We start from the raw sequence: 13,301 nt of genomic DNA on the forward strand, positions 1-13,301 counted from the left end.
CACCAGCACCGCCTTCCAAGACCGCTGGCCTCCACCAAGACCACCTCCAGCTCCACCTCCCAATCCACCACCAGCACCGCCACCAAGGCCGCCACCACCACCAAGGCCTCCTCCAGCACCTCGATCGAGGCTCCTCCAGCACCACCACCTAGGCCACCACCTGCACCGGCACCTCCGCCGAGGCCACCTCCGGCTCCACCTCCTAGTCCACCACCGCTACCGAAGCCGCCTCCTGCTCCACCACCAAGGCCGCCGCCATGTCCAAGCCCTTCGCCGAGCCCGCCACCCGCTCCGCCACCACCACCAAACCCACCTCCTCCACCAAGACCACTCCCCACGCCTAGACCTCCACCTTTTCCACCTCCAAACCCTCCACCAAGACCTCCTCCATGGCCGAGCCCTCCTCCAAACCCACCGCCCGCGCCGCCGCCTCCTCCAAGCCCACCACCTCCACCAAGCCCAGCACCACCACCAAAACCAGCACCTCCACCGAAACCACCACCGCCGCCCAAATTCTGGGTCTCAAGGAACCGCGCCTCTACGACCACCCCGAGGACCAGCGCCACGGCCAATGCTGCGAGCGCCGAGCCCCGCACACGCCTCGCCGCCCTCCCCATGAGACACTGATGAAGTAAATCGAGCTGTTGCTGCAGATGTGAACTGTGATGCTCGGAGCGAAGGACGCCGCATGCTTATATAGCGGAGCTAAGGTAACCCGCCGATGGATCAAGTGGAGCGAGTGGGCAGTGGAGAAAGGTAGCAGACTGCATGTGTACGTGAGTCAATGCAGGTGGTTGGAGACTAGGCTAGCTTATCAAAAGTCACGTCTCAACTGTCACGGCCTCAGCTTCCAAAGGCAGCCAGCTAAGGAGATGAGACGCGCTGATCGAGCACGAGAAGGAAGAAGCCTGTCATGGGCATGCAGCGAGGGGCAGGGGCGCTGAGCACGAGCATGCATGGGCGTTCGCAGCGAGCCAGCTGATGTGGTTGGTGAGCTGTGGCTCTCTGGTGAGCAGGCGGTGCGCGCGGAGCAGCGGAACAGGGGGCGCCGGTGCATTTATGTTCACGCGCTTGGCCGGGCGGGCGCCGGCCGCTCAACCAACTGAGAACTGACGAGCGGGATCGAGCGGGCGCCGGTGCGCGAGGGCAGATACACGTTACAATGTTGGAGGTGGATACGGTTGCGCCCATCGGCCCATGCCACTGTGCCTGCAGCCGCGGCTCGGCCTGTTCGCTTGAGCTTATAAGCCGGCTGAAAAGCTGAAACGGCTCATTTGTTGTGAGAAAGAAATACTGTTTGGTGGCTGATAAGCCGGCTGAATAAGCTGAAGCGAACAGGCCCTTTTCGTAAGCCGCAGACGCGCGCGCGGTCGCTGCGGTTTTTATCTAGCTGTGCGCCTGTGCGTCTGTGCCTGTGCGCGCGCGGTGCGCCGTGGTAACAAAGGGGAAAGAGGAAAGGGAAAGCTCTCCTGCCGTGATCGTATTTCTACCCGGCACCGGCAGTGGCAGTTGCACGCACGCACGGCCGGCCGGCCCACCGCGCACGGTAAGTGCGTGCTTGTGCTGAGCCGTGAGTGAGCTGCTGGTACGGTGTGACTTGCCGGCTTGCCGCTTTTGCATTACTGGCGTGGAGCCGTGGAGGTTCGGAATGCGCACGAATCTCAGAGAAAAAAACAACGTTGAATCTGACGGAGGGATACATAAGTTTGCTTTCTCTGGCCGGTAACGGCTAGCTGCCTGCCCGCTTATGTACAGCCAACCGTATAGATCGTAGGTGAGAGAATTGTAGGTAGCCAGAAAAGATCTGTATGGCTTTGAACTGCGGGTTGCAGTGTCATCCTGTGCCATGGTCTATTGAACAGTAAAATTACGAGCAGTCTGCTTGCAGGGTCTTTAGCCATGATAGCGCATTACTGGATATTACATACCATGTTACTCTTAATCAGAGCTTCGTTTTTAATTAATGGGCTGTCATGTAAGTAAAAATTGATGATATTACATCAAATTAATGAATAATGAGAACGAGATTAACTAATTTCATATAGATAGTTGAACACTCTTTTCAATTTTTGAAAATCCTCCGTCCTTCATGGTAGCAATAGGTTTTTATTAATGTGATTGTACAACTAATAATCATCACGTGATAATTAAGTATCACTACATGCCTATGAAAAATATTTTGAAATTATACATTGGAGATGATAATTTCATTATGCAACATACTACTACTCTGATTATATATAGCTGTCTTGGGAACACAATGAAACACGCCAAGCTGATGAGATCGGAAACGTGCTCTGGCCGGACCCAAACAAGCATACCCACGGATAGGTCGAACCCACCGCCATCAATGAGATGCGAAGACCACGACCTACGGGCGCCAAGTCGAAAGGCGCCGCTGCGCCAGGAATCATGCATGCAAAGGCGAAGTGTCAACCAGACCATGCATGGAATGGAAGCAGGCAAGCAGCGGCATGAGCTGCACGCAGAGAAAAAAGGTACACCGTGTGCCCTATACACGCAGACGCAGCAGCATTTAATCTCGCCACATGCAGCTGCCGCAAACCCTTGCAATTGCATAGTTGCACGATAGGATGGATGCAGATGAACGCGCAGATATGATTGTCATCAAGTGTACAGTACTATACTCCTACTCGAGTACAGTGTGTACCAGTATAATGTTAGTGCCATGCATATATGCCTTGTAGTCAAACATCACACTGTAGCGAATCTTGAGTTCTCTAGCTTTCGCTCATTCGCACGTGGTTGAGTCATCCAAGGGCGGCAAAAGAAATGGCTGTAGGATGCACGATCGATGCACGTTTAGCAAATTAAATTGATCAAATGGAGTCCTGCAAATGCATATGTAGACTCCTCTTTAGTAGCCAAATAACGTAACGCGCCGTATAGTACCCACCTGTATTTTCAGGAGCAAGCTTAAGTTTGATCTCTCGTAGGCTTTGCCAGACAATCGTATACTCGTATGAAGAGGTTCGGATCGCTTGCCTGAAATGGCCAACCCTCCCATGCATAAGATCACGAATTCAGGGCGGCAGTGACAAGCGAGATTCGAAATGCATGCTGCCGCCTGCCGGTGACACCACGCCCCGTTAGGTCGTTACGAACTGGAGGTGCATGGAGCCTCGACCCTCGGACTCGGAGATGAATGATGAACCGTGCGCTTAATTTGTATCCACCGGGCTGGTCTCTTCCCTCGACCTCCGACTACATACCGAAAGCCATCGATAGACCGTTAGCAATGTAAAAGCTATAGCAACCCCAAGTCCCCAGCCCAATTCTCACTGGAAAGCTCGCGTCTATAACACACCAGCGCAAACGATTCATGGCGACACAGCCCACCGCAGATCTGGTAAGCACAACTGCACAGTCTGATAGGGCCGGCAATCTCCACAAAGCGGCCGCAACCTCGGAACGGAACGGCTGCCACTCTCAACAAGGCACAAACACGCCATTCCCATTCGGCATTCGCATGCAACCTGCCTGAGCTTTCGGTGCCTGCACATTGCACAAACGCCTCAGGCCTCAGGGTTTGTCAAGGAGTGTTGACCACTTGACTTGTTTAAACAGCACATGTTCCACAACAGATGAATTCGAGGTTTCAAGTATATGTTCTTTTAGGAGAAGAATGCAAAAATTCCAAGGAAACCAAATGCTCGATTAAGTGCAGTAGGCCTGGGAAGGCCTGCAAAATACAACCGTTGGAGTTGATACAGCTCCTTATGCATAGTACACGACAGATTATATACATATAAGCTAATAACAACTTATGTACTACGTGGAGCCGGTCATGGGTCTACCCTAAGTGCCACATTTGCCGCCTGTATACATTACTAGCCTGCATGAACTCTGATCTTTGGACATCCGGACTTAAAGTGGCGCACCGGAAACAGCCTCTTCAAAGACACCGAGAATAACAGGACTCACCATGGGAGCTCTGATGTGCTTCATCCGAGTCGTATTGGTTTCCAGGCTTCTCGTAGATTAGGTTCCTTCTTATCAGGGGAGCTCAGGTCACCTCGTTGACCGAGCAGTTGGGTAAAGTCAGCGCTGAGCTTAACGTATCAACTGATTTCTCTCCTAGCTGCTGGCCGAGGTTGGGGCAGCTCGAGGACGATGAGGAAGAAACTCCGCTCGGACTCCCTAATGTATTGGACTTCACCACCCATTAATTTGAGGATCTTCCTGCATGTGCTTAGCCCAATGCCTTCATGGGTTGACCAGCGAGAATTGCTGAACATATCCTGTACGATGTCAGGGGGAAGGCCCTCGCCAGGACAGGCAAACCTACAGAAATACAAAGTTAAAAAGAAAATCACTTAGTTCCATTTATTAGTGCTCCCAAGTCCCATTGGAGGCATTCAGTTTTCCATTGTTGTTACCATTTGGAAGCTAGTGTTTCAGTGCGAATCATCTAACAAATGTAGAATGTTAAAATAACATGAGTTAAAGAAAAGGCAACCACTTTTGCCCAAGTTGAGTCAGAACACTAAAATTCATCTAATAAAACCAGATGCATGGCACAATTTCATGTGACAGTTTTGAACTTCAATAGCTAAGGTTCTCGGTTCTCAGTTTTTCTCACCAATGTTCCATGGTAGGTAGCAACTTCAGTATCTAAGAGACCACCAAAAGAACAAGTCAAATAGATATAAATTTGCACTGGCCTAGGCTAATCTAAATATTGTTCTGTACCTAAGAAAGTAATCATTTTTAGTTGGTATAACCTACAGTCAAGGTGTCTGCTATTTCAGAGGAATTAAAAATATATATATATTAGTTGGACAGTGGTAGATTACACACTTGCACCCTGTTTGGATGTGGGGTATAGGTACGAGAATCTTATAATTTAGTTTTAAATTGAAAAATTGTATTTATTAGGGATTTGAGTCCAAAACCTCTTCCAAACAGTCGGTGATAATACCTCAGCAAAGATAAATTTCCTCATTCTTTTGGTTCTGTGCAAACTAGATGTGATCTAGAGCACTGGATGTAACTTAAGTTAACGCAACTGAGTCAACATAAGGGGAAAAAAACACCGCATGATACAAACAAGAAAATTCTGCCAAACTCATCATGACCGTATATTTGAAGAAAGGTACCACACCACATGCAACCAACCAGCTAAGAATTGAAGTAATCCTGTTACTTGTTTCCTACCAAATTCCTTGAAGAAACCCATTCTTGAAGGGGGGAAATCATTTATGATAAATTGACAATCAAAGAGTAAGCAGCTAACCTGAACATGAAAAGCGCTGTATTTGTTCCGTCAGAATTTTGTTTTACATTTGGTCTGACTTGTATTTCTACCCAGCCATTTTCCGCTGGAGCAAACTGCACCATGCTTAGCAAGAATTCAGACAAAACTTGTTGAATTCTATATTGATCACCATATGCTGATGCATCCTTGATTTCATCAGGGATATCCCGAATAAGCTGTATATCCCTCTCTCTCAACAATATCATTGCTTGGCTGACAACAGCATTCATGACACTTCCAAGAGAAAATTCACCTTTCTCAAGCACCAAAGAGCTGTTACATAAAGAGAAACAAAATTAGCAATTTTTCAGCTAATCAATTGTGGAAATGCTAATAGTAATAGCAGTTAAAACTTAAGAGCAATGTTAAAGAGTGTCTTAGGTTACGAAGAATTTACATCAAGCAAATAACACAGCAATAAAACTATGTGATAGTGTAATTAGCTTCTAACTGATATCTTGTTAAGTTTGCGTTTGGACTTTGCAAAACGACAAGCAACTGTTTTTGTGCCTGCCTTAAGTTAATGACTTTCTCAGGTAAAAGCGGTGCACACTCATCATACGTAGATAAGATGGATGGAGCTGATCAAGTGTAAGTCAATCAGAAGGGATTCTGAATTTCTGTGCAGGCAAACGAAATCATCTCCAAATAAGTTATGGAGTTCATCAAACAAGACTACGGGCAAAGGCATTTTAGACAAAGCTGCTTCAAGTTTGGTGATGTTCCCTAGAATGTGGTAAGGGCTGTAAGGCTATCAGTTCATAAGACAATTCCAATTCTAACAAATTTCCATGATATGACATTTAAAGTGCAAAGGTTCACAATCCTTAGCAATCAGTACGAATATTGGTAAGCAGAAAACCAAAGTGTGCACCTATCAGACATGTATAGCCTTGTGTTGTACACATGTCGTACGTACACATTATATTCTTCTATATCAAGCCGCCTTGCCTATATATATGAAAGCTCACCCCTCCCTCCACATTTTGTCTATAACAAATTAGCCTTTTAAATATAATCTTGACTCGTTCAGTATCATAGTAATTAGTGCATGTACTGCTATATTATTCACACTATCCTAAAAAAATAGGCAAAAGGATACCAGTTTCACCAGTTCCTTTGGAAACTGTACAAACCATCAATTTCTGACGTTGTACCAGTTGAGTAGCCATATCCTGTCAACCACTAGTTAGTAATAACAGCCATAATGACATACTTACAGCCAGAAACGCATCACATCACTATTCAGTAAGTTGGTACTTAGTTTAAAATAAAAGATGGTTTTCATGAACACCAATGCTGCTTTTGAAGTAAGCAATCTGGACTGCCTTCATCTTTGCAATGGCATAACTACAATATGCGGTGTTCTACCATGAAATGCTTGCTGACCTTAGATATTTTCAGATAGTTGCCAAAGCAAGAGAAGCAGTCCACAGATGCCATCAACGATAATACGAAAGTGTCTTAAAGGGTAATAAAAAAATAATCTTCGTCTAATGTTGGCAATAACTTAGGCGTGAGGGACATTTACTCAAAGAAGCTGCAAAGACAGCAGAACATAACTGTGAGTCTGATGACTGATGAACTTCTCTGATTCCTATTATGATTTTGTACCTCTACAGTCTACAGACAATATTAGTGCCACTGATACTCAGACTCAGATAATGGTTACTCTTGGGCACAGGTGAAACAAACGTAAATGAATCAAATGTATTCATTCAATGCAAATATTAGAGCATGTGTGAGTGAAAAGGGTAAGATTAGAATGCTTACCCATCCTCAATACTTTGGAGACTGGCGTCCTTTACAATCTTGGACATCTGTTTCTCACAAGCAGAGCTAGTTTCAAGGAACTGCCTCTGGTCATCATTTAAATCAGTCATCTGCAACAGAGAGTTGGTAAATCGGATGCCACTAAGAGGATTCTTTATCTCCTGGCAAATATAGGCCAATTCTTTCATCCTTGCATAACACTTCTTTTCTTGTTGTCTCTGAATCTCAAAGGCTTGCTGTAATTCGGCGCTTGCAATCTGCAAGAAACAAAAGGCCCCAATGGACTTACTATCCGTTTTGCTCCTTGTGTTGGCAGTCAATAAGGCCTGCACATACTTTCCATTCTTGTCGAAAAATGAAAAAGGGAACTTCTCATAATCGTCTCCTCCTATAGCATTGTGAAGGACAACCATGAACTTTGTCAATGCATCTGGGCCCTTAAGTCGACAAATATTTCCAAATACCTCTCCAATAAGAAGCTTACCAACAACTTCACTTCTCGACCATCCTGTAAGTTTTTCCATGGCTGTGTTCCATTCTGAACAACAAGTATTCTCATCTGACGCAAAAATTGGGGGTATCAGAGGATTTGGATTGTGTACAATAGCTTTGTAATCCCCTTGTATGTTGACAAATTTATCCATGACCACCTTTTGTCCTGTGACATCTTGTCCAACAAAACAGACACCAACAATATTTTTTGTGTAATCTCTACTGGAACAAGCATTGACAATAACAAATATTGGTCCCTTTGATTGCTCTGGCCCAAATGTCTTCAGCTTTATCTCCACATTTTTGTCTTCCTCACCTGTATGAGCAACAAGTTCATAAATCAGGGCTCACTCTGGTAAAAGTTGATGCACTAACTTTTCACATCTGAGCATGCCTGTCTACTAGTTCTAAGCACTGGTTCTAAGATGCTTCAGTGAAAATGGTTGAGAAGATTTAATGATAGTCTCTAAGTGGCCCCCATTTTCTATACTTAGTTATTCATGCTATGCCTATGCAAAGAAGTAAGCCTAAGAAACTGAGTACATCTATTTTCAAGGAGTATATATACCATATATTTCGATACTTGGCCAACAAAATATGTACATCATATTCGTACACTACTGTTATGTTATATACGCCAAGAGATTACAACCAAGAAGAGATAATCTTTTCCTTGACCGCACTGGGAAATTCCCGGAAACATAGCATAAAAGCGGTAGCAATTATATAAGAAAGACAAATGAGATATACCTCTTAAAGCTCGCGAGAGTAACTTTTCGACTATCTCCTCAGATTCCTTGAAGATAAGATCATTTACCAGTGATTTGCCCATAGCCTCCTCAACTGAAAGGCCTGTCAACTCGGCAATCTTTGCATTCCAACCATTTATACATCCATCAGTATCTACTGCAAATATAGGGACTGTTGCTGTCTCTATCAACCGGACCATCTCTCTTGCTACGGAGCTAAGCTCATTTATACCCCGCAATTCTAGCTCCCCAAGCTGAACTTGTCCATTGATAATGGCTTTTGAGTTACTAGTGCCCTCCGCAACATCTCTGAAGGAGTCGCGCAATATGAGCTGCAAGGAATGTATTGCATCCATTTCTGCATTCTCCCATGGTAGGCTTCTGCTTTTAACTACTTCAAGAAATGCCTTGAATGATGACCGCGGGTGCATCCTCTGACCATCATCCTTATCCTCTGGGTGATGCTTCGCACCACCCCATTTGATTTCCTTAGCTGTGTGTGACCGGAACCAAAACAAGTAATCACTTGGCGTAATATAGGCTACTGCCATTCCACACACGGCATCGCCTAATGCAGCAGCACCATGGTAGCCTGCATCAGCCAGGCTATCTGTGCTGAGGCCTGTTGAGTCCCCATGACACACTGTCAACCACTCGATAATATCCTTAATTTGAGACTCAGTGGGAGTGACACCCAATGGATAGTACTTCCCATGATAATAAAGTGCAGCCCCATCGCACTTCACAAGGTCCATGATGCTAGGGCTCTGTGTGACAATGCCAGTTGGCGAATCACGCAGTAACATGTCACACAACAGCGTTTGTGTTCGCAAAATGTGCTTCTCCGATAGCTGGTGCGCAAGCTGCAACTCCATGTTGAGTTGCAGCCCAAAGGCCTGCATGAGAAACTCACAAGCATACCTCAATGGAAAAGGGATAAACCGTGGCGATGTATGGTGGCACACAACCAACCCCCACAACTTCATTGCCGATGAGATGCCGCCGCGCGTTGTTTGCTCATCGTCACCACCACTGCTAATGATGACCGCCATAACAAGTGATGCAATGGAACCCATGTTCGCCATGTACTGCGCATGGCACCCGTGTGGGGCGCGCAGCGTAGAGCCAACCAAACACAGAGGCTGTGACAGCCCAGGATCTTGAATGACTCTCACCGGCGTGGCATGACAATCGGCAATCATTCGCACCCGGTTCTGCCGGAACAGGAAGCGGGACGCCTGGGGGATATCTGTGGCGGGATAATGCAACCCGAGGTACGGCTCAAGGTTATCGCGCCGGCACTCAGCAACAACTTCCCCGTGCTCGTCTTCATGGAACCTGTACACCATGACACGATCGTAACCCGTGAGCTCGCGGACGTGCTCCACGACAGTGTCGCAGAGCAGCTTGACGTCCCCGCCGGGTAGCGCCTGAAGGCGGGAGATGGCGCGGACCGCGAGTTTCTGGGACTGGACTGCACCGGCGATGGAGAGCGCGGGGTCCTCGGTGCGGGCGGGCTCGAGGTCGATGACGACGCCGATGTCGATGCGGTGGAGGATGGCGTAGAACGGCTTGGCAGAGACCCTGGAGTGGATCCATAGCGGGTTGAGCAGCGAGATCTCGCGCGCAGCGAAGGCGCCCTCCATGAGGACCGCGGACGAGGGGGAGAAGAGGAGGCGCGCGTCGGCACCCAGGGAGACAGGGGGCGGCGCCGCGGAGTCGAGCGAGGGGACGGAGTGGTGCGGCGACAGGTCGAGCAGGTCGGCGGCGTTCTCGGAGAAGGCGAGGAGGCGGAAGGAGGAGTCGTCGGCGACGGCGAGCGTGCAGCCGAAGGGCTGGATGTGGCCGCCGCGCTGGATGCGGGAAAGGTAGGCGGCGATCTGCTGCTCGGAGGACGGGGTGGGCGGCGCGCGCAGCGACTGGGAGTAGTCGAAGCTGCGGCCCGACGCGCCCGACTGCTCGAACACCGCGTGGAGGCGCGCGTCCAGGTTGTACTGAGCCACGGCCTTGGAGACCGACTCCGTGGCCGCTGTGGCCGCGCCGCCCCCGCCGCCACCTCCTCCCCCTCCCCCGCCCGTTTGGGACGTGCTCCCGCCCGACGACTGCGAGTGGTGGTGCTCCCCCTCCCCCGCCCGCGCGGGACGTGCTCCCGCCCGACGACTGCGAGTGGTGGTGGTGGTGCGCGTGACGCGGCGCCGCGGGCCGCGCGGAGGAGGGGGAGCGCGTGGGCGTGGCGCGGCTGCCCGACGCCATGGCGAGGGGGAGGGGGGGGGAGGCCTGGGGCTCTGGATTAGGGGGCCCCGTCCGTCCTCTTGTGCGCTCGCCTCGTCGGCTCGGCCGGGGGTTCGTCCGATTGCTTGCTTCGCCGCTCCGGGCTGCGCTTATTGAGTCACGAGGATAAAAAAGAGATGTGGGGGCAGGTACAGTGGAGGAAGGATATTACGCGCAAGGCGATGAGCCGATGACGACGGCATGGCAGAGAAAGGGATGGGTAGTGGGGGGATCGGGGCAGGGTTCAGGTTTGGATTGCGGGGGACGACGACGAGCTCCAGCTGAAGTGGCTGACTGGCTGTGGATACTTTCACCCTCGAAGCTTTTTCTCTTTTTATACTTTTTTAGCGAGGAAACCGGGAGTTATCTCTTGTCTCTTTATTGAAAAAAACAACATCGATCAGCATTGGCGCATGAATTTGGGTGATGCTACTTGTCAAACGCATGAATTTTGAGATTCTATCGACTAGCATCAACCATCAGATGCAACATCATCCGTCTAGATCAATTCCTACATTGTTCATTGTCTTTAACCATCGGCTCCTCTAAGATGAAGGGGAAAAAATAAAGAATACACAAACATTTTCTTTGTCCTATTAGGCACATCTAGCAATATAGTCGATTGTTAAGCTACGAGAATTATTCGCAAAATATAGTTGCAGAGCTGATGCATGGGTAAGCATGTGTCTTAGGTGCATTGCAAGTATTATGTTCTTCCTTAATACAATGGTACCTAGATTTCTTGCTTATATATTCGACGAAGAAGAGAGTGTGACAGCTTAAAATCTTGGTAGCGATTTGGTTGTTCTGCTCCACACAAGAAGCTGAAGAATGCTATTGAACATGATCCATCAGGCACTACCACCATCGAATCCATTCTCATTCTTCGCCATCGCGTGGGGAGCAAAAAAAAAATCTTTCTTCTTCCCTCCCCTTTCCCTGTTTCACTCTGATTTGCCCCTCTCCACCTAGTCTCCGTTGCACTTCTCTGCCTATGCTGCCCACTCTCCACAGGCCCCATGTAGCCCCCCCTCCCCCGCACAGCTACACCCAAGTATAGACTATGTGGATCTTGGGCCTTGTTTAGTTGACCAAATTGGGAGATGCAAAATTACTGTGCCAGCACTGTAGCACACTGTAGCGTTTCGTTTGTATTTGTGAATTATTGTCCAAATATTGACTAATTAGGCTCAAAAGATTCGTCTCGCAAAGTACAACAAAACTGTGCAATTAATTTTTAATTTCGTCTACATTTAATACTCCATGCATGTACCGCAAGTTTGATGTGACGGGGAATCTTCTTTTTGCATATTGTCAAAGTTGGGAGTTGGGGAGTAACTAAACATGGCCTTGGAGTTTTTCAGCCTCCCTTCTGACACCCTCCTCTTCCTCCGTTGCGGTAATCTCCCGCGGCTCAACTCTCCCTATCGTAGAGACCTCTTGTGGCTCATCCTCTTCATTTGCTGCTATCAAGCATGAGGTAGTGCTAGTAGCAAAGCAGTACCGAACATTTAGGGTAAACAATCGTAGTGGAACTAGTAGGGCTAGAGTCCTATTTTCACCCTTCACCTATAGTAGAAAGTCTGATTTTCACCCTATAACCACAAAACCAGATAGAGAGGATCATTGAATTGTCAAAAAACAGGCAATAGTTTCAAGAGTGATTGCATTTTCTAGAAATTTAAAAAGTTTGAATTTAATTAAAAAATTTATAAACTAATCCATTCCAAATTAGAAAAATATCAAATTGGTGCCAAAAAATTTGTGAAAAATGTAACCCAGCTGTTGGTGTTCTATCTGTCATTAGTTGAATCTTAGTTGTCCATTGTTGACGGCAGTTAGCACGCCAATTTGTGAACCACAAGCGCACGGATCATCGTAGCTTTTCTCTCAGAGTATTCCATCCAAGGTTTATCAATCCGTGGATCGCACGCGAACTGGCTAGGATTTTCCATCTAATCTAACGGATCTAATCCTAACATGAAGCATAGATTGCATATGAAGGATAACCTTAATGTAAAGATTGGTAGATCACATCCACACACACACACATATATATATATTATGATATAACACCACCAAGGATAGCAAGAGCCTATCATCTTCTCGTTGTAGTCTAGCCAAAGCGGTAACCAACCTATGTAACACCTTGATAAAGAGTCATCTCTCAGAACGACGGCTCGCAAGCGGCCTACTCTCTCATGGTCGTCACTGCGAGGTGCGTGTTGATGCCTCCAGTTTCCAAAGCTTTACCTCAAACGACTCCCACAATACTCGCCATCGGTCCTACTCAACATTACACAATCATTCAGTTTTTTCCCTCCCACATGCTGTCACCACACAAGGGTAATTACACCAACTTCCTACGCACTACTAAGATGTATCCGCAAGATATAGACTAATCACCACGATTACATCTATTCCTACTAAGAACATATGCTAGCTAGACATATGAGAATAAGCATGCATCATAGTAGATCAAAGCACAAGATTAGATTTATATCACCGTCATGTGTGCATAGGCCCTGATGAATACAAGGCTTGGCTCCTAAACTCCACCATGGCTTCGCCGTGCAGGGACGACCATGGCGGCTAGGGTTTGGCCTAAGCCATCTCCTAGACAACTCTAAAGACTTGCGGTGGCCCTCAGCTCTCTGTGGTGAATGCCCTTAGTTTCATCGAGTTCTGGTGGATGGATGATGTATGTTAATGAATTTTGGGCATGCTTAAAGTCTGGA

The 13,301-nt window shown here is 47.6% G+C and overlaps 1 protein-coding gene across 1 annotated transcript; it reads right to left on the reverse strand.

Moving 5' to 3' along the window:
- Positions 1-3,653: 3,653 nt before the first annotated feature.
- LOC101780402 (phytochrome B) lies at positions 3,654-10,668 on the reverse strand. Its single transcript, XM_012842778.3, has 5 exons — positions 10,425-10,668; positions 8,294-10,348; positions 7,052-7,859; positions 5,258-5,551; positions 3,654-4,305 (listed from the first exon to the last, which is right to left on the reverse strand). The coding sequence occupies exons 1-5, from the start codon at positions 10,543-10,545 to the stop codon at positions 4,083-4,085; spliced, it is 3,501 nt and encodes a 1,166-aa protein (XP_012698232.1). The 5' UTR covers positions 10,546-10,668; the 3' UTR covers positions 3,654-4,082.
- Between the last annotated feature and the right edge of the window lie 2,633 nt (positions 10,669-13,301).

The sequence above is a fragment of the Setaria italica genome, chromosome IX, assembly GCF_000263155.2.
Source record: "Setaria italica strain Yugu1 chromosome IX, Setaria_italica_v2.0, whole genome shotgun sequence".
Lineage (NCBI taxonomy): Eukaryota > Viridiplantae > Streptophyta > Magnoliopsida > Poales > Poaceae > Setaria > Setaria italica.